This window comes from Pan paniscus, chromosome 7 (genome assembly GCF_029289425.2).
Source record: "Pan paniscus chromosome 7, NHGRI_mPanPan1-v2.0_pri, whole genome shotgun sequence".
Taxonomy (NCBI): domain Eukaryota; kingdom Metazoa; phylum Chordata; class Mammalia; order Primates; family Hominidae; genus Pan; species Pan paniscus.
Genome location: NC_073256.2, coordinates 41303697 through 41330816, shown reverse-complemented (window position 1 = coordinate 41330816; position 27120 = coordinate 41303697). Strand labels below are relative to the sequence as shown.

The 27120-nt window shown below is 45.4% G+C and overlaps 1 protein-coding gene across 3 annotated transcripts in view; it reads left to right on the top strand.

Moving 5' to 3' along the window:
- PEBP4 (phosphatidylethanolamine binding protein 4) overlaps positions 1-27120 on the top strand; it is a 286848-nt gene that overhangs the window by 174387 nt on the left and 85341 nt on the right. For all 3 annotated transcript variants that reach the window (XM_034965835.2, XM_034965836.3, XM_003823588.5), the window contains exon 4: positions 7585-7683. In XM_034965835.2, the coding sequence (XP_034821726.1) occupies positions 7585-7683 (99 nt within the window). The remainder of the gene's footprint in view (positions 1-7584; positions 7684-27120) is intronic.

The following is a 27120-nucleotide window of genomic DNA, read 5'->3' as shown; positions in this document are numbered from 1 at the left end:
TACTCCATCCTGTCAGCTCCATGGACCTACAGAAGTGGGTGGGCCCAACTTCAAGGAGCCTGGCTAAGGGCTAAGCTCTTGAATATGTTGTTTTCCACTTCCTTTGGTGAACAAGCACTCCTTTGCCACCTCTGCCAAACATTTGCTAAGGAGCTTCTGTTGGCAATGACCGTCATGAAAGGTCTGGGACCCAGCTCCCTGATTGCATTGAGAGAGGTCTGCAAGACCACCACAGAAGTCTTTGAAAACGTCTCTTATGGGGCTGCTTAGCAGAGAGGAGATCTAGGGTAAACCTCAGGATATGACCATCTGCAACAGTGCCCTGCAATGCAGACTCACCCTACAGCAGGGGTCCCCAACCCCCAGTACCAGTCCATGGCCTGTTAGGAACTGGGCCACACAGCAGGAGGTAAATGGTGGGCCAGTGAGTGCAGCTTTATCCATATTTACAGCCACTCCCCATTGTTCCTGTTACCACCTGGGCTCCACCTCCTGTTAGTTTGGCTGTGGCATTAGAGTCTCATAGGAGCACAAACCCTACTGTGAACTGTACATGCAAGGAATCTAGGTTGCAACGCTCCTTATGAGAATCTAATGCCTGATGATGTGTCACTGTCTCCCATCACTTCCACATGGGACCCTCTAGTTGCAGGAAAACAAGCTCAGGGTGTTCACCGATTCTACATTACAGTGAGTTTATAATTATTTCATTATCGATTATAATGTAATAATAATAAAAATAAAGTGCACAATAAATGTAATGTGCTTGAATCATCCTGAAACCACCCCTCACCCTCATCTGGGGAAAAATTGTCTTCCACGAAACCAGTTCCTGGTGCCAAAAATGTTGGGGAGCGCTGTCCTAAAGAATCAGGCAGCAGTGTAGGGTTAGGGACAGGAGGGGCCACGGGGAACATCAGGGCAGGGAGGGAGAGCAGTCTGCCACTGAGAAGACTTCCCTTGGCTATTGTTTAAACAGGAGAAGAATGAGGGTTCTGGGACTTCTCACCGTGACTTTTTTTTTCCTTGAGTGCAAATCTTTTTGTCTAAGTATAAAAGCAATGCATTTTATTGCATAAACTTTGGGAAATGCAAAAAACTACAAAGAAGAAAATAAAGTTCATAATTATCCCATCATTTAGAGATCATCGGTCAGCATTTAACTTTCTATTTTTCTGGTTTTCTTTCCATAGAGTCATATACATGTGTACAATATGTGGTTTTGGTCTTCTCTCCTTTTTAAAAAATAGACAATGACATTATAGAATTCATAGGATTTGGAGATCTACCCATTGTTTCTACATACCTTAAAAACTCGAGATAAACATGAAAACTATTATTAATTTTATCGGCAAAGATTGGATCTTATTTTATTTTTTGCATACCTTTTATGACTAGTAAACTTGTTCGTATGGTCTTTGATCATTTGTGCTCCTTATTTTATGAGTTACCCATTCACGCTGTTCATCCATTTTTCTATTGAGTTATTAGTCTTTTTTTATGGATTTAAAGAGTACTTTGTATATTAAAGATATTCACATTTTTTCATAGATATTGTAAATATTTGCCCTCAGTTTATTGTCTTTGAATTTTATTTTGGACTTTTTATGCCATATAAAAGAGTCAAAATTATATCTAGTTAGATATATCAATCTTCCCTTCATGACATTTACTGTTAACAGTTTGGTGTGTATTTTTTCAGACATTTTCTATGCATATGCAAATATATCTATAAAGATATATATATATAGTTAGATATATAAAGTTTTCCTGCACATTTGAGACATCATGCACATTATTCTGTAACTTACTTATTTCACATACTAGTATATTTTAGATAATTTCTTATATGAGTATATAAAGATCTAACTCTAACAGAGTGTTCCATTGCATAAATTTAATATTATGTTATTAAACCAGTTTGAAAGCTTGTTTTTCATTTTCATATTTAAATATGGAAGTTTTCTGGTGTCTGAAAGAAATAGGGACCTAAGTTTGTTTATTCCACATAGTGAGCCAGTTTTCCCAATATCATTTATAAAATAATCCATTTTTTCCCCACTGATCTGAAATTACTTTGTCATATATTAAATAACATTTTAAATTATAACTATCATGTAGTAAATATACATATATTGAAAACTCAACTTTCTCTCTGAATTTTCTATTTTGATTCCTTTACTTATGTATTTATTAATCAACACCATGTTCTAATTATTGTAGCTTAAGATATGTTAATATCTCCAAAATTATTACCATCCGTATTTTATCTTTTTCAATATTGCCTTGGATAATTATTTTTCCTTTATTTACTTGTTGTTTACATTTATTATTACCTTTAGAATTATTCTGTGATGTTCACAAAACATCTATTTAGGATTTTGATTGGAATTGTGCCAGATTAAAAAATTAATTGAAGGTTTATTGACATTTTTGCAAAATGATTATTTCAATTTAAAAGCATTGTATTTCTTTTTCTATCCAAGTTTCCTTCTTTTGTGCATCAATAATGTTTTTGTTTTCTTCATATAATCTTGCATTTACCATCAAGCTCATTCTTACTTATTTTACATTTTTTGTTACCATTGTTAATGGGATCTTAAATGTATACTTTAGGACTATTATTAATATGTAGAAAGTACCAGTTTTGTGTATAATTTGTAACAGTTTACTGAATATTACTTTTGTTTCCAGTTGATTTTTTAAAATTTCTCATGTAGACAATCATGTCATTTGCAAAAAAATAAAAAGAAGAAGAAGAAGAAAGGAAAAGAGAGAGGGCATATGGCTTTATTTCTTCATTTCTTCTTTTATCATATTTACACTTTGTTTCTTTTTATTTTCTTATTACTTTCTTGGATGTGTCAGATACTATGTACAGTTTTCTCTTTATGGGATTCTACTGGGATTTTACACACACACACACATACACACACACACACACAGTTTAGTATATATTCCTTCTTTTCACCTACTATTTTCTTTTCTTCTGAGTCCTTGGAGATTTTCTTGGGTTTATCTTCTCATTATCTGATTTAATTTCCTATAGCATCTAGTTTGTGGTTTACGGCTTCTTCTGGGTCTTAAAATCCAACGGTCATTATTTTTACCTTTAAACTAATCATCTTTGGAAAGGTGTCCATAATCCCCTCATTGTCACAACCAACAATCACTTTGTGGCCCTCATCTGCCTTGATGACTGTGATACTGACACAACCTTTATCCCTTCCTTCATTTCTCTCTTGGCATCTATGACAGTAACTCCCCTGGCTCTCTTCCGAACTCTCTTCTCCTCAGCCTCTTTTTTTTTTTTTTGAGACGAGGTCTTGCTCTGTCGCCCAGGCTGGAGTGCAATGGCGCGATCTCGGCTCACTACAACCTCCACCTCCCGAGTTCACACCATTCTCCTGCCTCAGCCTCTGGAGTAGCTGGGACTACAGGCACCCACCACCACGCCCAGCTAATTTTTTATATTTTTAGTAGAGACGGGGTTTCACCGTGTTAGCCAGGATGGTCTCAATCTCTTGACCTCATGATCCGCCCACCTCAGCCTCCCAAAGTGCTGGGATTATAGGCATGAGCCACCGCACCCGGCCCTCCTCAGCCTCTTTCTCCCTTCCTTGTCCCACTTTGAGTTCCCAAGTTCCACCACACTCTTTCTTTTGTTTTCACTCTACAGATTCTCCCCAGGCAATCCATGAATCTATAGATTTGTCCCTCTGCATGTCCACTGCCCATTTGCCAAGTCTTGAGAGAGAGCTAACTTCATTTACAGGGCATCTCTCCCTGTTGATTTCAACACCAAACTCACTGCCTCACTGTCCCCCTGACTTTGCTACCCCTAATATCCATGGCTTCATTATCACCAAGCTGCCCAAGACAGAATCTCAGAGTTGTCCTGGCTTCTTCCTCTCCTACATCTGCCCTACCCGGTCACCTCATGCTGTGAGTTCTGCAGTACACATGTCTCTCCTTTCTATTACTACTATTTGAATGGAAATCCCTGTGGTCTTTCTCCAGAATATTGCAGTTTTCAGGGTTTGTTTGGATTTTTTGCTCTCCTTTTCATCCTTTATTCTATCCTCTTCATGTCTCATCATGTGTCTTCCCAAAGCCCATGTGTTTTTTGTTTGTTGAGACAGGGTCTCACTCTGTCATCCAAGCTGGAGTACAGTGGTGCAGTCATGGCTCACTGCACCCTCCTGGGCTCAAGCGATCCTTCCACTTCAGCCTCCCGAGTAGCTGGAACCATAGGCATGGGCTACCATGCCTGGTTAGCTTTTGTATTTTTTGTAGAGACAAGACTTTGCCATGTTGCCCAGGTGGGTCTGAACTCCTGGGCTCAAGCAATCAGTCCACCTCAGCCTCCCAAAGTGTTGGGATTACGGATGTGAGCCACCATGCCCAGCCCCAAAGCACACATTTGATTATATGAGTTGCCTGTTCAAACAATTTCAGTGGGTCCTGTTGCATAATAAATTCTAAACAACTTATGACGTACAGAGCTTTCTGTTCTCTGGTCCCAATACCCATTTCAGCTTTGTCACCCACTATTTCTTTTCAGATGCCTTACGGCCTAGCCATTCCCCAAAAATCCACCCCTGCCTTTGCACATGCCCTTACCAAGTCCCTAGAGAGTGCTTTTCCTGATACTTTACTGATACTTTACCTGCCTTTGAGATCAAGCTCAAAAGACAACTCTGCAGCCTTCCTGGACTCCTGGGGTAGAGAGATTTAATCTCTCTTTTCCCTTTCCCCTCCATGGTTGATAAATGCTCCTCTGCTTAAGCATTTAGAACGTCAGAAAGCATTTAGAACAACAGGGTGTGCCTGCCTCTCCCGGTCAAGGGGAGGGCCAGGACGGTTTTCCATTTACTCCATTCATCTTACTCACTTTTTCCTCTCTCGCTTCCCTCTCTTCCTTCATATTCACACCTAAGTTCCCATTCAAGTTAAACCCAACTACCACGTATTCCACACCTGTACTTGAACAGTTAAAAAGGACACAACTGTGAAATGTAATACTATCTAGTAACCTACCACATACCTATGGTATATTCATTTTCTCACTTTCTTAAATGACTATCTCACACCTTTTTCTCTGTCCCCAAACTTCCTATAATCCCTCTTCCCCTGATAAACTTGCCTCTAACTCATTGAATAATAGAAGCAGTCGGAAGACAATTTCCTCATTCCTCACTATCTCACCTTCCAATTCTCTTGCATCTGAACCCACGTCCTCTGCTTCTACCCAAGATCTAGCCCTTCACTTTCACTCTGGATCGTGTCCCCTCTCCACTTCCCAAAGCTCTTGTAATGATCCCCTTCCTCCTCTCTGTCATCTCTACCTCCCTTTCTATACTGGACCATTTCCATTGGTCTACAAACATCATCCCCCTCTTTAAAAAATATCTTGGACTGGGCGCGGTGGCTCACACCTGTAATTCCAGCACTTTGGGAGGCCGAGGCAGGTGGATCATGAGATCAGGAGATCGAGACCATCCTGGCTAACATGGTGAAACCCCGTCTCTACTAAAAATATAAAAAATTAGCTGGGCGTGGTGGCGGGCTCCTGTAGTCCCAGCTACTTGGGAAGCTGAGGCAGGAGAATGAATCCACCTCCGGGAGGTGGAGCTTGCAATGAGCCGAGATCACACCACTGCACTCCTGGGCAACAGAGAGAGACTCAGTCTCAAAAAACAAAACAAAACAAAAAAACAACAAAAAAAATCTTGGTTCTTCTTTCCTCTTTAGTTATAGCCACTCCATGTCTCAGCTGTCCTTCCTACCAAAACTTCCCTTTTTATGATCATCTTTAATAGCTATCTCTAATAGCTATCTCCAATTCCTCATCTCCCATCTCAGCTCAGCCTATTCCAACCAAGCATCAGTCCTTTCTACTCCACTGAAACTGGTCTTATCGTGATAACAGTGATATCCAAGTTGTCAAATCAGATTGTCACATCTGTGTCCTCATCTGGCCCTACCTTTTAGCAGCATTTGATATAGCTGATCACTTTCTCTTCCTGGAGACACTTTCTATCCTGGCTTTTGTGACACCTGCTCTCCAGGTGTTCCCCTAAATTTTTGGCTCCAAAGTCCCCTTTCCCTGATTCTCCCCTCTTCTCAATTGTAGCATGTTTTACAGTTCAGCCATGAGACCTCTTTTCTTCTCTGTGTCTGCTCTACTGATTTAAAGGCCATCTCTATATCAATGACTACCAAATTTATTCACCCAGTCCTGATCTCTCCTCTGAAGTACAGACCGACATGCATACCTATATTCTGAGGGGCATTTCAAACTTAAGATATCTAAACCAGAACTCTGAATGTCCACCTTCAAACAGCCTCCTCTCCAAGTCTTATTTGTGCCATTAAATGGCCCAGTTGCTCAAGCCAGAAACCCAGGATTCATCCTCAATTTCTCTTTCTCCATCCCCCTCCTTACTGCCGTGCCTTTGAATCTATCAGCAAACCCTGCCGATTTTACCTAAAAATACTCCCCCAACCCATCTATTTGTTTCTGTCTCCATTGCTGCCATCCTAGCCCAAGATACCAACATCCTTCCTGTGCTACTGCGAGTCTCCTAACTGGCCTCCTGGCCTCCTCTCCGGCCTTTGGAGATCATTCATTTTCTACTCAGCAGCCAAAAGAATCCTCTAAAAGCATAAATCAGAGCATATCACTGTCCTGCCTAAAACCCTGAAACAGTTCTGTGTTGCACTTTGAATAAAACCCCACTCCCTACCCAGGCCTAGAGAGCCCCCTGTGGCCTGGCCTCTGCTCCCTCCCCTGCACCTGCCATGTCCACCCTTCCCCTTGCTTGTCCCTGGCCACAATGATGCTCTTTCTTGCTCCTCAAAGCCTACTTTTTTCCCACCTGAAGACCTTCATAGCAGCTATTTTTTTTCCTTCCAGAACACTTCCCACCTCTCATCCCACCCTGTTTTATTTTCATCATAGCACTACTCACACGTTCCCTTGCTTATTTATTTATTTTTATTATCTGTGTCTTTTACCTAGAACAAAAGCTTCCTGAAAGTATGGACCTTACTGTCTTGTGCTCTGTTGCCTCCTGGCACCTGGAGCAGCTTCTGGCACATAGTAGGTGTTCAGCAAAGGCTTGTTGAAGGGATGAATGAATCCTGGTGTTCTTTGTGATAGGTACCGTTCTTGACACAAAATAAGTCCTCATATATTTGTTGAATTGATAAACAAGTCACTCCAACTACACTGAATTCTTCTTGAGAGGACCAGAGACCTGTTTTAGGTTTCCTTGATTCCTCCACGGCACTCAGCACAGCGCTCAGAACTCCCAGGTGCTTGGTATGTATATCTTGTTGGATTTATTCTTCCTCACAAAGAGGAAGCCAAGAGTCCTGCTGTCTGCTTCACAGATGCCATTTCTCTGAGGATAAACGTGATGTGAGAGGGATGTCATGAGAGCAAGGATAAACTGGATGGGATGCCATAGGGGCTACTCAGCCATTCTTGGTTGGAATGGCGGGAAAAGGAGGTCTGCCCTGTGGTATTTTCCTATTTCAGCCATGACGCTACATTACTTTTTGGTACATGTGTTACAGGGCGCAACCTATATCCTGGTGATGGTGGATCCAGATGCCCCTAGCAGAGCAGAACCCAGACAGAGATTCTGGAGACATTGGCTGGTAACAGATATCAAGGTAAGCAGGCCAAGAGGCACTCTCTGACTCATTTGGGGTTGTATCTGGAAGATTATCATTCAGTGCAGTTCCCACCTCTCATCCAGGAGGGTTGAAGCGAGGACTTCTGTGTCCCATCTCCCCCAGCACTCAGCTATCAGAGCCCTCCCAAGTTTTCCAACAATTTCAAAAAGCGTCCCAGGGCCGGTGGTATGCTGGTAACCCAGCTTTCTGGAAGGGTGGGGAGAGTCCTGATTTCTAGTGTTTGCTGATTTTTATGGTATAAATAAATACTCCCACCACGGGAGTGGTGATTTAATTTCAAGCTCCTGATGATTTAACAACTGACTCACACTGTTTCTGAAACGTTAACAATTGGCTTCAGCACACCACTGGATTTGGGGGCACTGAGGGGATTCTGAGACGTGCAGGTGGCAGAACCGGCCAGGAGAAGTCCTGGAGCTCCTCCCCGTGATGGGGCACGGGGCGTGAGAGAGGCACAGCAACTTCCTTTTCTTTGTGTACAGAAACAAGTGGCCGCCTCTCATCTTTGTGTCTTTGTCATCACGATAATTGTGAAGGAGCCTGGCTCACCCTCTTCAGGGAGGGTCCTCAAATCTGGTGGCTTGTTTGTGCCATTATGTGGGAGGGAAAGGCTGTGTTGCCAAACAAGTTTTGGATACTCTGGGTTGAACTGAATTCATTCTGTTTCTCACTCAAGGGCTTTTGGAGCTTTTACTAGCCTAGTATGCTCTATATCATATACACGGATTTCCCAGTTGCATTTGATTATTGAATCCTTTTGTTCATGAGTGCCTGGCAGTGCTCTTTGGGGAAGTCCACACTAGCCTCAAACATTCACGAATCTGTGCCTAGAACACCTGCAGATGGGTTTTGCAAACAGTATACAAAGGCATCAACTCTGTAAGATAGTGGGAACTCGGAACTAGAAAAACAAAGTTTGGATGTGGTTTGGACCTTGGCTGGCTACCAACTCAGTGACCTCTGTCGGCTCCTCTGGGCATTTCATCTTGCTCTGTAATATGGGAAACGTGCTGCTGACTTGCTGTGATTGTCATGATGAGCCAATGACTTACGAGAGCACTTTGGAAAACAGACAATTCTGCAACTATGAGGAGTTTGTGTTTTTCCTTCTAGAACTGTGGGTGGAGGAAGGGGTTGAAATCTGAACTAGCTTGTGACTATCCTGAGCAAGGCAGGGTTTTCGCAGCCACTGGGTGGGAGTAGGGGGGTGAGAGGGTAGTTACCCTGGCAACCAACTGGTGGCCCAGTGACCAGGGCCCCTCCCACGGAGCTCAGGTGGACAGCCATCCTTAGAGGCAGCCCTGCCTATGGCCCTGGAAGGGGCTTCCTCAAGAGAGACCCAAGCAGCAGCCTCGTGGGCAGTGCTGGAGCCACCTCTGTTACTCCACACACTTCCCTGGCCAAACACCGTAAACACACAAAGGGACAAAGCGGGGAGGTTTGAGCCATCAGGAAGGGGAGAGGAGCAGTGGGCATGAAAGAGAAAGAACTGGCATCTCCCCCTCACCCCCCAAGGCTAGAGCGTTGTCATTTTCTGAACTTAGGCCTCCCCAGCGGTCTCAGGGGTGAAACACTCAAGAGAGAAGTATTGCTCTGAAGGTCACATTCACAGCCACCCCAGGCACACAGGGCTTCCTGTTAGGGAGCTCTGCTCGGCGGTCCTGAGGCCGGAGTGCAAAAGCAGTTAGGGTGGGATGACTTCAGAATTGAGAGGACTTGGGACCATGAGGCTGCCTCTCTTCCAAGCCTGAAGACCCCCGACTCCTGCACTCCCCTTACCCCCATACTCAGAAGGGGCCTCTCACAGGAGCTCTGTACAACGAACATGAATTTAGCCTTAGCAGCCCAGCTTAGAAGTAGAACAGGTGGCAGGTGACAGGTGGCAGCTGTCTGGCAAGGCTGCTAAGCCACAGAGCTTACCAGTGCCACCTGCCCGGGTGCGGCCCTCAGCCTTCCCGCTCAGGCCGGAGGAGGCTTGGGTTTCCGTCACATTTGCACTGCTTCCCTCGTGAGTGTTCAGCAGGAAGCGGCAGCGATATCCACTTAGCCCTGCCCACCTTCCCCAAAATTCCACCAGCCACAGAGACGGTGTCAACCAAATTCATTTAGGTCTCAGATTCTAGACCTCGACCAGAGGAAGTGAAGGCTCTGATCAAACCCAGAGTACTTCCTTTGTGTTGGTGTTCACCACTGCTAAGTGGGTCTCAAACAGTTGAGTGCATTCGAATTGGCAGACGAGCTTGTTAAAATGCAGCTGCCTAGGCACTACCCCACCCGCAGAACTTCCACCTCAGTCGGTCTGGGGAGAACACGGCATTCTGGCTTAACAAGCATCCAGAGGAGTTGAGCAGATTGAAGGAAGACCATAGAGCTGGGATGCCTCGGTCGTTCTTAACATCACTCATTTGTGGAGCAATTTTCAAGCGAAAAGCACTTTTAAAACTCTTGAAACTCAACACCACTTTGTGAAATAGACATAATCCTCATTTTATAGATGGGGAAAGCAGAGCCCAGAGAAGTTGAATGATGCCATCTCTTAGCTAGTGGGTAAGAGAGGTGAGTCTTCAATCCGCGTCCCTTAACCCCAAGTCACACGCCTTTCCTGCCGTACCATGTGGCCTGAGTTCACATCACATCTCTCCCATCAACTCCACTAGGACAAGGAGCCACTATCCCCTCTCTATAACATGGAAGACATCATCTCTGTGGTTCCCTCCACCACCCCCCGGTTCACTCCCAGAGTTCTTTTTCTAACTATCCTTTATGGGTAGATGCTTCCAGGGAACTGTCCCCAGTGAATACTATCTTGTTAAATAAAACACACTAGGTAAGTGTTTTGGACCCCATAATACTACACCCTAAATACCATCATTACCCAAGCAGCCTTAGTAGGAAAGCCTGCCATAAAGTCTCTGCAGACAGAGAGGGACCATGGCCCTGTGGTTCACAATGACCACAGAAGCAAACTTGGTGGAACTTCAGCTGACCCTGATATTAGGGGGCCAGGTCTAACTGGATGGTTGATCAGGCCACGGCCATAGGAGCCCTTCAGTAGGGACAATTTTTTGACAGCCTATCTGGGTTGAAACAGGACAGCAACGAGTTTTTAGGAATACAAGAAATATCTGTGGCACCCCCCACCTCCACTCCAAAGAGGGGCTGGCAGGGTTTAGTAGGGAATAGGATAAAGCTCTGGAACTTTGGATAACTTAAATAAAAACCAAAAGTTAGATGCCTGGCAGTAGGGACCAGGCATTAATTCATGGTACCCCTTTGTTCATTTAATTCAAGAAATATATATAGAACACTATTGAGTATAGCACAGTGGTTAAGAGCAAGGACTCCAGAGCCAGACTGCTGTGGTTTGAATTCCTAATCTACCATTATTAGCTGTGTGATCTTGGGCTAGTTGCTCAACCTCTCTGTGTCTCAATATACTCACTCGTAAGCTGGAGATAGTAGTATGCCTACTTCACACTGTTGTTATGAAGCTTAAGCGAATTATTTTAAGGATAGTGCTCAGAACAATACCCAGAACACATAGTAAACTCTACATCATTACTTGCTGTTGTATTATTATTGCTGTAAATCAGGTAGCTAGGTTAGCATTGGCGACACAAACGCAAACAAAATTGAGGAAGGCTCTGCCCTCACAGGGCTTCTATTCTAGAGACCAAGGAAGGAATCTGCAGCACAGTGGTGGTATTACGAGACCCCCAGAGGCTGGCTTGGGGTGGAACTTCCTATACCTGTGGGTTTCCATCAACTCAGGAACAGGACTAGGCTCCAGTCTCCGAACCTGGCCAGGCTAGGACAGGCAGAGACAGATACATAAGGTATGCTGTCCCACTTGGCTCCCTCTTTGAAAAGTTCTCATTGAGCAAGAGCGATTTCTAACTGAGCATTGACAGATAACATCTTTCTCCCCGACTGCAGTGTCCTTAGCATTTCCTTAAAGATGATCTTCAGTTCCGACTCCATCTAACTAATAATCTTCATGCTGAAAGCTCATTAGGATATCAATTAATTTGCATCATTCATTTTCAAAGAAACACTTATTGGTTCATCTTTTATTTGTCTCTGAAGTTAGTGTTCAGAGCTTTTCATGCAGATATTTTCATTAGACTTTTTATTGTTAATGGGGATATTGAACACGGGAAGATGGTATATTAATACTTTCCACAAAGAATATCATGATTGGTGACAAAGAACACTAAGAACAATTAAGGAGACAAGAGTATCTTTTTTCTTCCAAAAAAGAAAATCTTCCTAGAAACCGTCAATGATTCTAAAATTTGCCCTGAATATCTTTTTTGTTTTAAGAAAGAAAAGGAAATTGGCAAGTTCATGGTTCCCTTTCATTCAGTGCCCTCAACCTTTGGCAACTGTAAATGCAACCAATTCTGGGTTGAATTAAAAGGGTCTCTAAAGGGTCATTATTTTGTCTACTTTTCTGTAGGGTTAAATTTTTCCATAATTAGAGGTTTTTTCCTAAGGGCTTCTAAGTGCTTTAGGTGAATAAGATAATGGGAAATCCAATAAACAGGGCAAGAATTATAGCTCCCTGCTTTCTAGTTATGTGGGTAGCACATGCCAGGACACTTGTGCTTGAGTGATCGGTTCCACTGCTGAGCGAGTTGTTTGACCTCTCTAAGACTGCAACTTCACCTCTGTGAAACTGACAGAAATCCTCACTCTTCAGGGTGGAGACAAGGAAAAAGGAAATTACATATGCAAAGAGGAGAAGCGTCCCTAGAGAGAGGCACTATAGGAAGCAGCACGTGTATCCTTGTGCCTAATCAATGGAGCAGCAGAGCCTGTAGAAATTTAAATATATCGATATAAAAATAATGATATAATCTCATTTTCTATATATCCAGAACCCCACTAATGGTAATAAACAGAATAAACAATCTTTATCAGGCCTGCAAGTTCAGATGAAGAGGTCAAACCAAGGAAATGGGATTAATAATGACTTCTTTCTTTAGAGCTGTATTTGCAGTTTTGCCACTGATATTTGTGCAGTTTCCCATGCATGCTTTGACCTGTACTGTGAGGATCCATTTTAACTAATAAGCAGCTAAAAGGCCTGATTTAGGCTTCCTAACACATAGGTTCAGATCTATGGGCCATAAAGAGTGCTTGCTGATGGAGACAGCACAGAGGTGGCCGTAAACCAGGTGATTATTAACCAGACTTGTGTGTGGCCACCCTGAAGGGAAAGGGAAAGAGCTCGGACTTTGGGTCAGATGAACTAGAGGAGGATCCAGGCTCTGCTGCTTCCAGGTGGGAAGGACCTCTAAGTACATTAGGTGAATAAGATAATGGGAAATCCAATAAACAGGGCAAGAATTATGGCTCCCTGCTTTCTAGTTATGTGGGTAGCACGTGCCAGGACACCTGTGCTTGAGTGATCGGTTCCACTACTGAGCAAGTTTTTTCACCTCTCTGAGACTGCAACTTCGCCTCTGTGAAACTGACAGAAATCCTCACTCTTCAGAGTGGAGACAAGGAAAAAGGAAATTACATATGCAAAGAGGAGAAGCCTCTGAGGCTCAGTTTCTTCATCATTAAAATGGGCATGATAATATCTATTTCCCAGCGTTCAATGAGATTAAGCCTTCTGACACAGAGTAGTAGGACCTTGGTAAATGTAATTATCTCCCCTACAGCCCCCAACTTTGACATCTGACCATAGCAGCTACTTATGATTTAGCAAATTCCCTTAGACAATTGGACTCAAGTTTTGCAAAGTGAAAATTCTAGACAGTGCCCAACACAGCTCATCCTTTTGCCCTTTGAAACTAGATGAGTCCAGGCCCAGCCTGGAGGACCTAACGTGACCCCAGCTGGCTTTTGAGGAAACCAAAGCATGTTGGAGCCTGGAAGCCTTTGGTCAGTCCCATCATTCCACCTCTAGGGATCCCCTGTGACCTCCTGAACCAGAGCAGACTCCCTGGAGCCGTCCCAGGCCACAGCCCAGGTGTGATGCTGGGCTGCAAGTGACAGCCAGGCCTATGGTGCACTGCCCACATTTGGGGCTGCAGCCCCTTCCTCTCCAACATTTCCCACCTCTATTTTTAACAGAAGCCAGTGCCCCTGCCATCTCCTTATCACTCACAGTCCCACTCTGCTGTCATTGTCCCGCCCTAGAGATGCTTTTGCTCCCATTCAAAATAATTTAAATAAAATGTTGCTACAAAGAGAAATATTATCTTTTGATGAATGTTTTTAAAGCCCTTTAGGTTTTCATGGTAATTTGCGATGTGAAATTATTTGGAGATAAGAGCCAAATTAGCTCTCGTATGCTGAGGTCGCTGTGTCCTGTTATCCATGTGAGCAGTGTTTAAATATAATCAGCCCTTAGACTAATGCAGCATAATTGTTCATTTGAAATAGCTTTTTTTCACTTCATTCAATGAGTCATTAAAATATTCAAGGGATAATGCAGTGAATTGGAAATGAATTTATCATATTATCCCATACATACTGTAGTGCTTCAGGTAACTAAGGAGAGAGAGAGAGAAAGAGAGAGTGTGGATATGAATAAGGTATACATGCAGGAAGGGAGCCAGTATATACAGGAATATTGTAAACAAAGCTTTTTCGTTGGTTTATGGCAAGCGTGTATAGAGAGGCTGACTAGGTGGGGTGAAAGAGAAAGAAAATGCTGTTCTTCTAGGAGGTTTCTCTCTCTCTCTCTCTCTCTCTCTCTCGCTCTCTCTCTCTCAGCACTCTGAGATTCTGTGCTCCACCACAGCTCCACTGTTAACTTATTTTTATCAAATATGTTTATATCAGAAAGTCGTTATGGAAACCAATTCTGCCATCCAGGAGAATTCCTGGATCAGGCAGAAAACTCACTCTTTCTTTCTCTTTCTCTCTCTCTCTCTCTGTCTCTCTCTCTCTCTCTCACACACACACACACACACACACACACACACCTCCATGAGACACCCCAAAGGGAACAGCACAGTCTCGCTCACCCAACTCTGAACTCAGCTCTGAGGGGGCAGCTGGTGGCTCCTGGCACTCCTTCATGGGCAAAGCCAGAAAATGTATAAGACCAACAGCCCAAATCCACCCTTGCCCTGACATGAGGAATCCGGGCTTTTCACTGTCCTCTGAGCCTCAGACACCCACCCCTGAGCAGATGCTCTTAGGAAGCGATGGGGTTGGCGGTGGGGGAGGGGAGAGGGAGAGGGTGGGCAGCATCTTTGAAGCATGGTGATCCTTCCTCGGTCTTAGAAAGTTCTATCTGTTTGCATTGTTTATGCCACACTGGAATAATGTCTTCTGTTCTGGCCACAGTAATTTAAGAGGGATAATGACCAGCATAGGAAAGCAACCTGAATGGTCAGGTTCTGTAGAAACCACATCAGGTCAGCAGCAGCGGAAGGAAGTAGGAAAGGCTAGCCTATTGGAACAACTACGGACACACGAGAAGGAATGGCCTTTAAAGAGTTAAGGAAATCTCGTTGGAAAACAGAAGAGATCTTGCTGGACTCCACCAGGCGGAATCAAGACCAGTGGGGGAAGTTTTCCAGGGAAGCACATTTTGGTCCCTTATGAGGAAGAACTTTCTAAGAATTTGAACTGCACAAGAACTGAGCATATATCCCACCAAGGAGCAGGCTTTTATTAATGACAGTAATTATCCATGGGTGACCCAGGAAATTTTCCCACTGGGTAGAAGGCTGGTGCAGGTGACCTGTAAGGTGTGCCCCTTGGCATCTCCCACAGTGTCTCCACCTGGCATATTGTCTCTCCTGGCCACAGATACTCTTCCTATAGCTCATATCCATAGAACATATTAACAACAACAATAACTAAAGAAGAGAGAATAAAAAGGAGGAAGAAAAGGAGAGAGGGAGGAGGAAGAAGGAAAATAAGAAAAACATCATTGATACACTTGGCAAGTGATGCCAAGTGCTGTGTTTTACATAAGCACCTCATGCAGTCCTCATAAAAGACAGAGGTAATGGAGATAAGAAATTGAGGCCCAGAGTGGGTAAGCAACTTGCCCAAGATGTCACAGCTAGCAAGTGGCTGCCTGAGATTGGAGCCCAAAACCTACATGCCTACTCATGAGGCCATACTGCTACTCCAGAGTCTAAACGGGTTCCACACCCACCACCTAGGCCCAGCCCAGGTGACAGCTTATATTGTGGCCATGTGTGGGGGCTCAGAGGTGGTGATGCTGGTGTAAGCAGTTTGGTTTGAGATTGGTGGCACCTCTACCTCTAGCCACACCTGCCTCAGCCATGCACAGCCCTGGACCGGGGCTCCAAGTGCAGTGTGGACGCAGGAGATTGATTCTCTACTTACTATGAGCAAATTGTTTACCTCCCTGAATCTGTTTCCTCATCTGTATAAGAGGAAACTAAAGTCGACCTCACAGGAATGTTGAGGATTTAACGAGATAACATTTGTGAAACACCCAGCACGTAGCACCTGGTGCTTAGTAGTTGCTATGTATATGCTGGCTCTCTCCTCCTTCCATCCTTTACCACCCTCAATCCTCCATAGGAAGCTTAGAAAGTCGAGTCTTCGAAGGTACAAAATGTATGTCACTCCCAAGAAGTAGGGCAGGGCCTGGCCAGGAGAATGAGCTGCCTGTGTGGTTATCGCTTTAAAGACCTTGAAGGAGAGAAGCCACCAGTGGGCATCAGACTTAACAGGTAGCCGTTAGGATTGATTGTTTGACCCACATTGCTCTCAGCACTGTGGCTACTAATAAAATACAATAAATAAAAAAATCAAATCAAATCAAATCTGATGAGTACATGTTAGGGATTTAAAATGTGGTTTTTCTGCTGCCCAGTTGGAAAGACAAGGCCAACATATAGGATGTAATGAGAGAGCAATACTCAATGGTTTAGTCAACTCCAAGTGGGCTTTTTAGACTCAAATTGCTGTGGGAATTGGGAGCACCCTCCTCTTCTCCGTGAGGCAACTCCTCCTACTTCAAGGCCCAGCTCAGATGTCACCTCTGCTGAAAGGCTTGCTCTACCACCCCCAGACTGAGTTAGTCAGTCCTGCTGTGCTGCTGCCACACTCAGTTAAACCTCAATTAGTGCCCTCATTATTATTTATGAGTCTCTTTTCCCTCTTAGACCATGAGTTCCTGGAGAGCAGAAATGTGTCTTCTTATATTCTTAGCACTTAGCCCAGAACATTAAGTGCCCTTGGTAAATGTTGAATTAATGAAGGCATGAAGAAATGAATGAATGAGTAAAGAATGGAAGAAGAGAAGGGTGAATGGGTGAATAGAGGTGAGTAGGTGAATGGATAGAGGGATAGATGGAGGTTGAATAGGTGGGTGGTTGGTGGATGGATGGATGAATAGATAGATGGAGGGATGGATGGATGGATGGATGGCTAGAGGTTGGGTAGATGGGTGGGTGGATGGATGGAAGTTGGATAGGTGGATGGACAGATGCATGGATAGATGGATGGATGGATGGAGTGATGAATGGATGGGTGGAAGTTGGGTGGGTGGATGGATGGAAGTTGGATAGGTGGATGGACAGATGCATGGATAGATGGATGGATGGATGGAGTGATGAATGGATGGGTGGAAGTTGGGTAGGTGGGTGGAGAGATGAATGAATGGATGGATAGAGGTTGGATAGGTGGATGGATGCATGAATGGATGAACAGATGGATGGATGGATGGATAAAGATTAGGTAGGTAGGTGGATGGATGGATGGATAGACATTGGTTAGGTGAGTGGATAGACGGATGGATGAATGAATGGATAGAGGTTTAGTAGGTGGATGAATGGATAGGTGGACAGAGGTTGGGTGGGTGGATGGATGGATGGATGGATGGACAGAGGTTGGGTAGGTGGGTGTGTGGATGGATGGATGGATGGATAGAGATTGGGTAGATGGATGGATGGATAAATGGATGGAGGTGGAGGTTTGGTAGGTGGACAGATATATGGATGGGGTGGCATCACTCTGTGATGACTTCACAATGTAGATAAGAGTTGAAATTATGAGCAGGCCTGGAAAAGTCAGAGGATACAAGCAATTGCATTTCAGGAAAGGAACAGCGTAATTAAAAGCTCAACATTTGAATGGGGTAGAAAAAAAGAATCATAAACATAAATTAAAAGACAAGATGGGTGAGTTAATTGAGGCCCTTGATTGTTATAGATGTCTCTAGATTGTTGCAAACATCTACTAAAAGGTTCCCCTCCTATAATCTCACCGTCTACAAAAATGTGAATCTTTCCTTCATGGGATGATTTTTCTAAAATCTAAATAGGATCATATTGTTTTCCTACTTGAAGAACTGCAGTGATTCCCCAGTATCTCAGACAGATACCCCTCTCCCCAGTGTGTTATTCAAGACCTTTGAGGCTCTGAACCCTGCCTGCCCCACAACCCTCGTGTTCTCCTGCTGATCTGCTTGTAGTGTCTCAGACCTGCTCAAACCTTCTAGGCCTCGCGGACTGTTACCTGCTCTGTCCCCTCTTACAAAAAACCCTTCTGCAATCCACAAACATGCCATTGCTTTAAATGAGTTGAGATTGCTAAATGAATTACACCTCCAAGGTCCAGAAAGAGCTTAGATTTGCAATCACGAAATCATTTCCAGAAATAGGGAAGGAAAATGTGGATTCCCAAATTTAGGCTGGTAAGTGTAATATCAGTCCTCATCAAAACATCGGAATTCAAAAACAGTTTAATAAGCAGATGGTCTGAGACAATACAGAAAAGAAAACAGTGCACATTAGGAGTCAGCATAGATTCACCAAAAACAAATCATGCCTGACCACTCAGATCTCTTTGTTGGGAAATGCACTGACCCCTTGGACCAGGAAGATGCTGTCAGTAAGCACAGTACAGCTTGGCTGAGCCAGGCATTAGAACAAGTCAATTTTGGTAACCTTTTGGCCAAGGGGGAGAGATGTTGCCTCAATGACTGTTGTGGTAGGTGGGAGTTTGTGACTTGTTAATAAATCATTCCTGAAGAGGTGACAAATGAATTAGTACCAATCTTCAAGTTGGTCCCTGGTGACATGCTGCAAGATTCTGGCCTGAGTGCCTCACCTTGTTTATATCTTTTTTTTTTTTTTTTTTTGAGACACAGTCTTGCTCTGTCACCCAGGCTGGAGTGCAGTGGCATGATCTCGGCTCATTGCAACCTCCGCCTTCTGGCTTCAAGCAATTCTCCTGCCTCAGCCTCCTGAGTAGCTGGGATTACAGGCACATGCCACCACACCTGGCTAATTTTTGTATTTTTTATAGAGACGGTTTCACCATGTGGGCCAGGCTGATCTTGAAGTCCTGACCTCAGATGATCTGCCCGCCTCAGCCTCCCAAAGTGCTGGGATCACAGGTGTAAGCCACCACACCCGGCTACCTTGTTCAGTATCTTTATGGATAGCATGCTCACCAAATTTTAGGTCAAAGTTTCAAGGAATAGCTAATACGATGGGTAACACAAAACAGTTAATTTTGGCAAATCAAAAAGATGTGCCTGCATTGAGAAATTTAAATTTAATAGGTATTAATCTAAAGTTCTATATTTAGGTTCTAAATCAGTTGCACACATACAGAAGGGGGAAGATCTGGCATGTCAGAGGTTCATGAGGGGAAAAGATCAAGAGGAGTTTTAGCTGGTTTTGAAGCTAATTTTAATCTAAATTTTAAGCTAATAATAGAATGTCAATCCACAGTGCGGGAGTTGAGACAGTTAATATCATCTTAGGCCACATCAATAAAAGTAAAGGTTTTAGACCATTGAAGAGTTATACCTCTCCTTTCTGTGCATCTATCAGACCCCTCATTCATTCATTCATTCATTCATTCATTCAGCATGTGCTTAGCACATTTAGGCAATAGGTTTCATTCAGGCACTGCAGATCAAAAAGTTTATGCAATCAAATCCCTTTTTTTTTTACTTTTTTTTTTAAATAGACTTTATTTTTTAAAGCATTTTACGTTCATAGCAAAAGAGAGCAGAGTACACAGTGTTTCCATATACCTGCTGCCTGCTCCAAGCCTCCTCCACTATCAACATCTGGCACCAGAGTGGTATGTTTGTTATAATTGACAAACTTAATGCTGGCAATCATGGCCGGGCATGGTGGCTCATGCCTGTAGTCCCAGCACTTTGGGAGGCCGAGGTGGGAGGATCACCTGAGGTTAAGAGTTTAAAAACAGCCTGACCAACATGGAGAAACTCTGTCTCTATTAAAAATACAAAATTACATGGGCATGGTGGCGCATGCCTGTAATCCCAGCTACTCAGGAGGCTGAGGCAGGAGAATCACTTGAACCCGGGAGACGGAGGTTGTGGTGAGCCAAGATCGTGCCATTGCACTCCAGCCTGGGCAACAGGAGCAAAACTCGGTCTCAAAACAAAACAAAACAAAACACGCGATTGCTAACAATCCGTGAACCTACATCTTTATCACCCAAAGTCCATAGTTTACATTAGGGTTCACTCTTGATGTTGCATGTTGTATAGGTTTGGACAAATGCATCGTGACATGTATCCACCACGACAGTACCATGCAGAGTAGCTGACCTGCCCTAAAAGTCCTCCGTGCTGACCTGTATGCAATCACATCCTTTCTGTTAAGGAGCTCCCTGTCTGGTGAGGGGAGCAGAGGAGAAAAATCAATGACTCCATTACAGAGTGGGGAGTGTTAGGATGGAGTTGAGTCCTGAGAACCGTGGAGATGAGAAGGAGGGAGGGGGGAAAGTTCCCCAGAGAAGGAAACCTGTGAGCAGAGTGGGAATTCACCAGGCAACCCTGTGAGGACAGGGCAGCCGGGCCGAGGGAATAGCAGGAAGGAGCTGGCGTGTTCCAGAATCAGATGGGGACTGGTGTAGCTGGAGCAGAGTGGTCACGGGGCAGCATGGAAGAGATGAGGTCATGAGGCAGCAAGGGAGACCAGGAAGGATGGTGGTTCTAACCGTTTGTTAGAATCACCAAGGAAGCTGCACCCAGACCAGTTAAATCAGAATCTCTGGGGGTGGAGCACAGGCATCCTTATTTTTAAGGCTTCTCAGGGGATGTGAATATGCATCTGGGCAAAGGGAGGAGGAAATGGGGCGTTGCTGTTCAACGGGTGTAAAGTTTCAGTAATGCAAGATGATTAAGTCCTGGAGATCTGCTGTACAACACGGTGCCTATACTTAGTAGTACCATACTGTACACTTAAAAACTGTAAAGAGGGTGGATCTCATGTTAAGTGACCTCATCATAATAAAAAAGAAAGAAAGAAAGAAAAAATGTGCATCTGGGGTTGAGAACCGCCAATGTCCGGTCTTTATCCAGGCCTGGGCAAGGAGTCTGGCACACAGACTGTGGGAGGACTTCCAACACGGGGTAAAAACTGCCTTGCATTTTTGTTGTTTTCAGGAGACAGGGTCTCATTCTGTTGCTCAGGGTGGAGTGCAGTGGTGCAGTCATAGCTCACTGCAGCCTCCAACTCCTGGGCCCAAGCCATCCTCCTGCCTCAGCCTCCTAAGTAGCTAGGACTACAGGTGCATACCACCAGGCCTAGCTATTTACTTTTATTTTTTATAGATATAGGGCCCCACTATGTTGCCCAGGTTGCTCTTGAACCACTGGCCTCAAGCAATCCTCCCACCTTGGCCTCCCAAAATGCTGGAACTGCAGATGTGAGCCACCGCACCCAGCCCCTGCCTTGCACTTTTAAAAGATCTATCTAACTGCTATGTGGAGTGGCCCAAGACAGCTGTAAGAGACCATTTTGCTCCTTTGAGAGGGATGACGGTGACTTGCACCAAGGCAAGAGCCGTGGCCATGGAGAGAGCAGCCTCAGAACCCGTTGTGAGGTTGAGAGCCAACAGGACGTGCCAATGAATTAGACGTGGAGGGTGAAGGATGGTGCGAGGATGGCCCCTGGCTCTGGGGCCTGAGTGAACAATGGTGCCCTTTACTGAGATGAGGATACTGGAGGCCTGGCAGGTGAGGAGACAAGGGGGAGTCTCAAGCTCTGTCTTAGACATGTTCACTCAGAGATGCCTTTTATTTTATTTTATTTTTTTATTATTATTTTTTAGTTGGAGTCTTGCTCTGTTGCCCAGTCTAGAGTGCAGTGTTGCCATCTCAGCTCACTGCAACCCCTGCCTCCCAAGTTCAAGCGATTCTCCAGCCTCAGCTTCCTGAGTAGCTGGGATTATAAGCCTGCAGCACCACACTTGGCTAATCTTGCATTTTTAGTAGAGATGGGGCTTCACCATGTTGGCCAAGCTGATCTCCAACTCCTGATCTCAGATCTGCTCACCTCAGCCTCCCAAAGTGCTGGGATTACAGGTGTGAGCCACCGTGCCCAGCCAGAGGTGCCTTTTAGATTTTAAGTGAGAGATTGAAATGAGCCTGGAACTCCCAGGAGAGGCCAAGACAGGTGGCCTGGCTGTGGGATACGAACGTGATATTTGCAGCCAAAGGGCTGTTGTGTCTTCAGGGGCCGAGTGTGTTGTGTCTGGAGATATTCAAGGAGAAGTCGTCTGCCAGAGATTGGGCAAGAGGTCAGATTAGATTGGCCCTCAGGTGCTGCGACTTTATAAACAAGCTTAACCCCAGCCCACTTAGAACAGAGCACCATCCTGGGAGGAGAGTGAGGAGAGGCAGGGAGGTCTCACGGTACAGGGCCTTGGAGGCCATGAGGGGTCTGCTCTGCTAAGCAGGAGACTGAGTGATATTCCAGAAAGAGCTTGGGGCCAGGATGGGGAAGACATGTATGCTGGGCCGCTTGCTAGCTGGTGATGCTGCTCTAGTCTCTCCCGCCCTGTGGGTCTCTATTACCCCACCTACAAACAGAAACAGGGAGGTGGATTTTGATGATAACACCAGGCTCTGATAGTTTATAATTCCATACTTGATCCTCCACTAAGCAGCCCTCGACTTTTCTTTCTGCCAAAATGTTCGTACGCACAACACACTCCCCTGGGTCTCCGAACACATAAAACAAGCTCCAAGTTCCTCGCGATTCCCTGCGCGCTTGCTCTCCCAGTAACAAAGCGTCTTGGAACACCGATGAGATTGGCGTTATTAGAGGGAGAATGTGGAAGCCACTCTCATTTATTTTTGAAGGTAAGTCACTCACTGAAGCTTTATTATTAGCAACACCTGCCTGGGAACCTACTTCTCTAGTGATTTGTGACCTGTGGTTGGAACCAGTGTCAGGTCAGTGTTGCAAAGCTCAGCTACAGACCACAGAAGACCAGAGTGGGCCCTTGAGCAGGGGCGAGGCCTGAACAGCTCTCATTTTAGGAGAAGGAGTCAGCTAGCAGCTTTGGGCAGAAACTGGAGAAGGACAAGCCCCATGGCAGGAGACGTGTTGGGGGCAGCTACAGGAATCCAGGAGCGCCGGGTGAGAGACAGCCTTGGCATGGGGGTAGTGGGATGGGTGGGAAGGCCCAGGGGCTTCTTGGGGCTCCCCTGCCAACCTCCATCCAGAAAGACCACGGTGGAGCTGGTGTGGAGAGATCAGAGACTGAGGGGCAAATTAGCCAGTGGCCCAGAGTCGGGAGAGAGCAACACCCTCCTCCTGCAGCGGGTTCTGTTGCTTCGCAGAGAGACGAGGAGGAGGAACCCACAGTCCGGAGCGTTTGGGAAGAATCTGGAGATGCTGGGAGGTGGGGGGAGGGGCAGCAGGAAGGGACTTCAACAGGGTAGAAGGACAGATGCCCAGAGCTCCCTGGGCTGCTGGCCCATCAAGCCCTTGACTAAGAATTGGCTTTTTCCTTTCAAAGAGGATGGAAGTCACTGTTTTCTTGTCTCAGTTGATGAACAGATTCTGGGTGGCAGGAGTCACCATAGAAACAGGTGCTATCTTAAGCAAATGAGCCTTATTAACCTTAAGAGTGGTGGAGTTTTCACAAGATTGCACATACAGGGTAGGAGGGAGAGCGGAGTTTGGTGGGGGAGGGCCACGGTGGCTGGGAGCCGGGCTGCTGTGGCTCTGGGTGTGGAGGCATATGTGTGTGCATGTGTGTGCATGCATGTGTGCATTGCATGTGTGTAGATGCCCATCTACGTGTGCTTTTGCAAAACCATTTCCCAAGGGGTAAGCTCAGGTTCTGCCTTTTCCCTAAGAAATACACATTTCTCCCCGAAAAATCCTTCATCTCTTTGGGAACCAGCCTGAAGGCAGTAGAGGCCAGGGTCCCTGACGCTACCCCTCACCCTTTCCCCAACTACTTTCCCCTCCGTTTCTGCATGCATCTTCCTGTCTAATTCACACCAGGAACAGGTACCTCCCTGAGGACCTGGCAGCCAGGAAGCAGGGACCTCTTTGCTCCAGGAGGCAGTGTGGTGCAGTGGTAGGTACAGGGATACTGACACCAGGTGGACCTGGGTCCATACGACTGCTCTGTGACTCTGAACCAGTCACCTGCCTCTGTGAGCCCCAGTCTATAAAAGACACCATGCACCCCATAGGGCTGATGTGAGGCTCAAGTGAGATCATGCCTGTCAACCTGAAGTCTCTCCCCAGCCCTCCCCGCTGTGACTAGGGGCTCACTCTTCTCAGGCACAGCTGTGACTGCACAAAGTTTGTTAATTAACCACAGGGTTAATCGTTCCCCAGCATGATCTCATTGGTCAACAGATTTCTACTCTCCATGAGTTCTGTGCTCTGCTAGGTCCTGGGGGCAGTGTAGAAAAAGGTTAGGATTAAGAGCCTGCCCTTGGGGAGGTTGGATGGGCAGGGAGGGTGTGGAGTGGCAGAGTTGGGTGGGGCCTTGAAGGTGGGTAGGATTGGGGTAGGCAGGGAGGAAAGTGTCCAAGAAAAGGGGGGCATATATTCAACTCTTGAGGCAAAGGCAGCCACAATCTGGACTGTTCCTAGGTTATGAAAGGTTATGTAAGAAAGGAAACTGGCATTCTCCCACAGTATCTGGGAGTTGTATGCACTGGCTCCAAGAAGCATGTCTGCTGCCCTCTGCAGCCCCTCCCTGGGCAGGACACTCAGCTCTGGGTATCATGCCACCTGCTCCAGTCCTGCTGTAATCCCAGGGAATAAACCAATACTCTTATCCCAGAGGCTCTGAGGAATCGTCCTGAGGCTTTGCAATGGAGTTCCTGCAGCCTGATGTGCGGTTTGCCCAGGGAGAGAAGACAGAGACAGCCTGCCCAGGGACTATGCCAGGGTGGGCACGGCAATGAGGGGACATTTATTTTCCTTTGCCATGAAGACTAAAGAGTCACAACACGTGCCTGAAGCGGGGACAGGGCTGATGGCACAGATGAGGGATGCTTCTCTGCATCCTAGATTTGTAGACCGTAGAGCTAGAAAAGCCCTTGAATCCATCTGGTTCTACCCTTCTATTTTATGGATGAAGAAACTGAGGTCCAGGGTCATAGAAGCTTATCAGTGCAGAGTGTGGACCGGAATCAGGGTGTCCCAACTCTTAATACTATTTCTCTTTCTGTCTCCTGCCCCATCCAACCTATGGTTAGCAGGCCCAGGGCAGTCCCTGGGTAATTAACCAAGAGTCCAGGTATACCGAGACACAGCAAGCATTGTTTAGGTCAGACTACAATAAAGAAGAAAGCGAAAGTTTACCCTGGGCTGCTCAGCTCTCACCCCTCTCTTTTAAAAGCAAAATTTGACCTTGTGATAGTTTGCTCAGAATGATGGTTTCCAGCTTCATCCATGTCCCTACAAAGGATATTAACTCATCCTTTTTTATGGCTGCATAATATTCCATGGTGTATATGTGCCACATTTTCTTAATCCAGTCTATCATTGATGGACATTTGGGTTGGTTCCAAGTCTTTGCTGTTGTGAATAGTGCCACAATAAACATACATGTGCATGTGTCTTTATAGCAGCATGATTTATAATCCTTTGAGTATATACCCAGTAATGGGATGGCTGGGTCAAATGGTATTTCTACTTCTAGATCCTTACACCGCATGTTCTCACTCATAGGTGGGAATTGAACAATGAGAACACTTGGACACAGGGTGGGGAACATCACACACCAGGGCCTGTCGTGGGATTGGGGGACAGGGGAGGGAGAGCATTAGGAGATATACCTAATGTAAATGACGAGTTAATGGGTGCAGCACACCAACATGGCACATGTATACCTATGTAACAAACCTGCACGTTGTGCACATGTATCCTAGAACTTAAAGTATAATAAAATAAATAAATAAATAAATAAAGCAAAATTTGGCATTTTGTGAGCCTTAACCTGGCCCCTGCCAATGACTGCAATTTTAGAAGTTTCAGAAAAGTTCTCCCAATCCACTCATCCCCAGCTCCCAAATTATCTTCCCCATTGGCTTTAGAGGTGCCTAAAATTCCTTAATAGCAGGAAAAGCATTATAACATAATTGAGAATAAGGCTGGAAAGGGCTAGTCACATGGGGAGAGTTCATGAACTGGTTTAAGCCCCAAACTCCAAGCAACAGTAAACAACACTGGACTTTTGGCTGGGCCACTCAAAGGAAAACAGAGCAGGAAGCTACCGCACAATGACAGAAAGTGAGAGATGTGGAAGGGAGGACGGCAGGAGGGGGAGGTCAAAGGAAAGGAGGAGAGGGATCTCCCCTTCACTGTGTCTCCCTGCAAACTCCATGCAGATTCCTTTGCACCAGCTGCTCCAAAACAAGAGGCTGCTCCCTTTCCCAGTATTTTTATTGTATCCAGGTCTTAATTCATAGATATGGCCGGGCACGGTGGCTAACTCCTGTAATCCCAGGGCTTTGGGATGCTGAGATGGGCAGATCACCTGAGGTCAGGAGTTCGAGACCAGCCTGGCCAACATGGTGAAACCCCATCTATACTAAAAATAAACAAATTAGCCGGGCATGGTGTCGGGCAACTGTAATCTCAGCTACATGGAAGGCTGAGGCAGGAGAATCACTTGAACCTGGGAGGCAGAGGTTGCAGTGAGCTGAGATCACGCCACTGCACTCCAGCCTGGGTGACAGAGTTAAGACTCCACCTCAAAAAAAAAAAAAAGAAAAAAGAAAAGAAAATTTATAGACATGACCGAGTGATGACACAGGGAGATCAATGCCATTGAAGAAAGTTTATTACTCACAGTTCCCAAGAGGAGGGACGCCAGGCCATGCCACAAAGGGCTCTGTGAGGAAACACCAGGGTCATCAGGAAGAGGAAAGCATGGCCCGGAGCCTTAATTGTGGGTTCTGCAGGAAGGAATGGGCATGCAGGTGAGCAAGTTTGAACAACTTAGGACTGGCTTGTTTGCATAATGTCAGCAGGCTCTGTGCCACAGGGGTGATCCCTAGCTGTCTGGTAGCTGGCCCTGGGGTGATTTAGGGCAGGGGGAATATTGGTTTGGTGTGTGAGAGTAGATAAAGCAGGTAGTTGGGGGAGTGGGCTCTGGATTCGTTAGTTTGTGTATGGAAGGTGTGTTCACCGGAAAGTTGTTTACTAT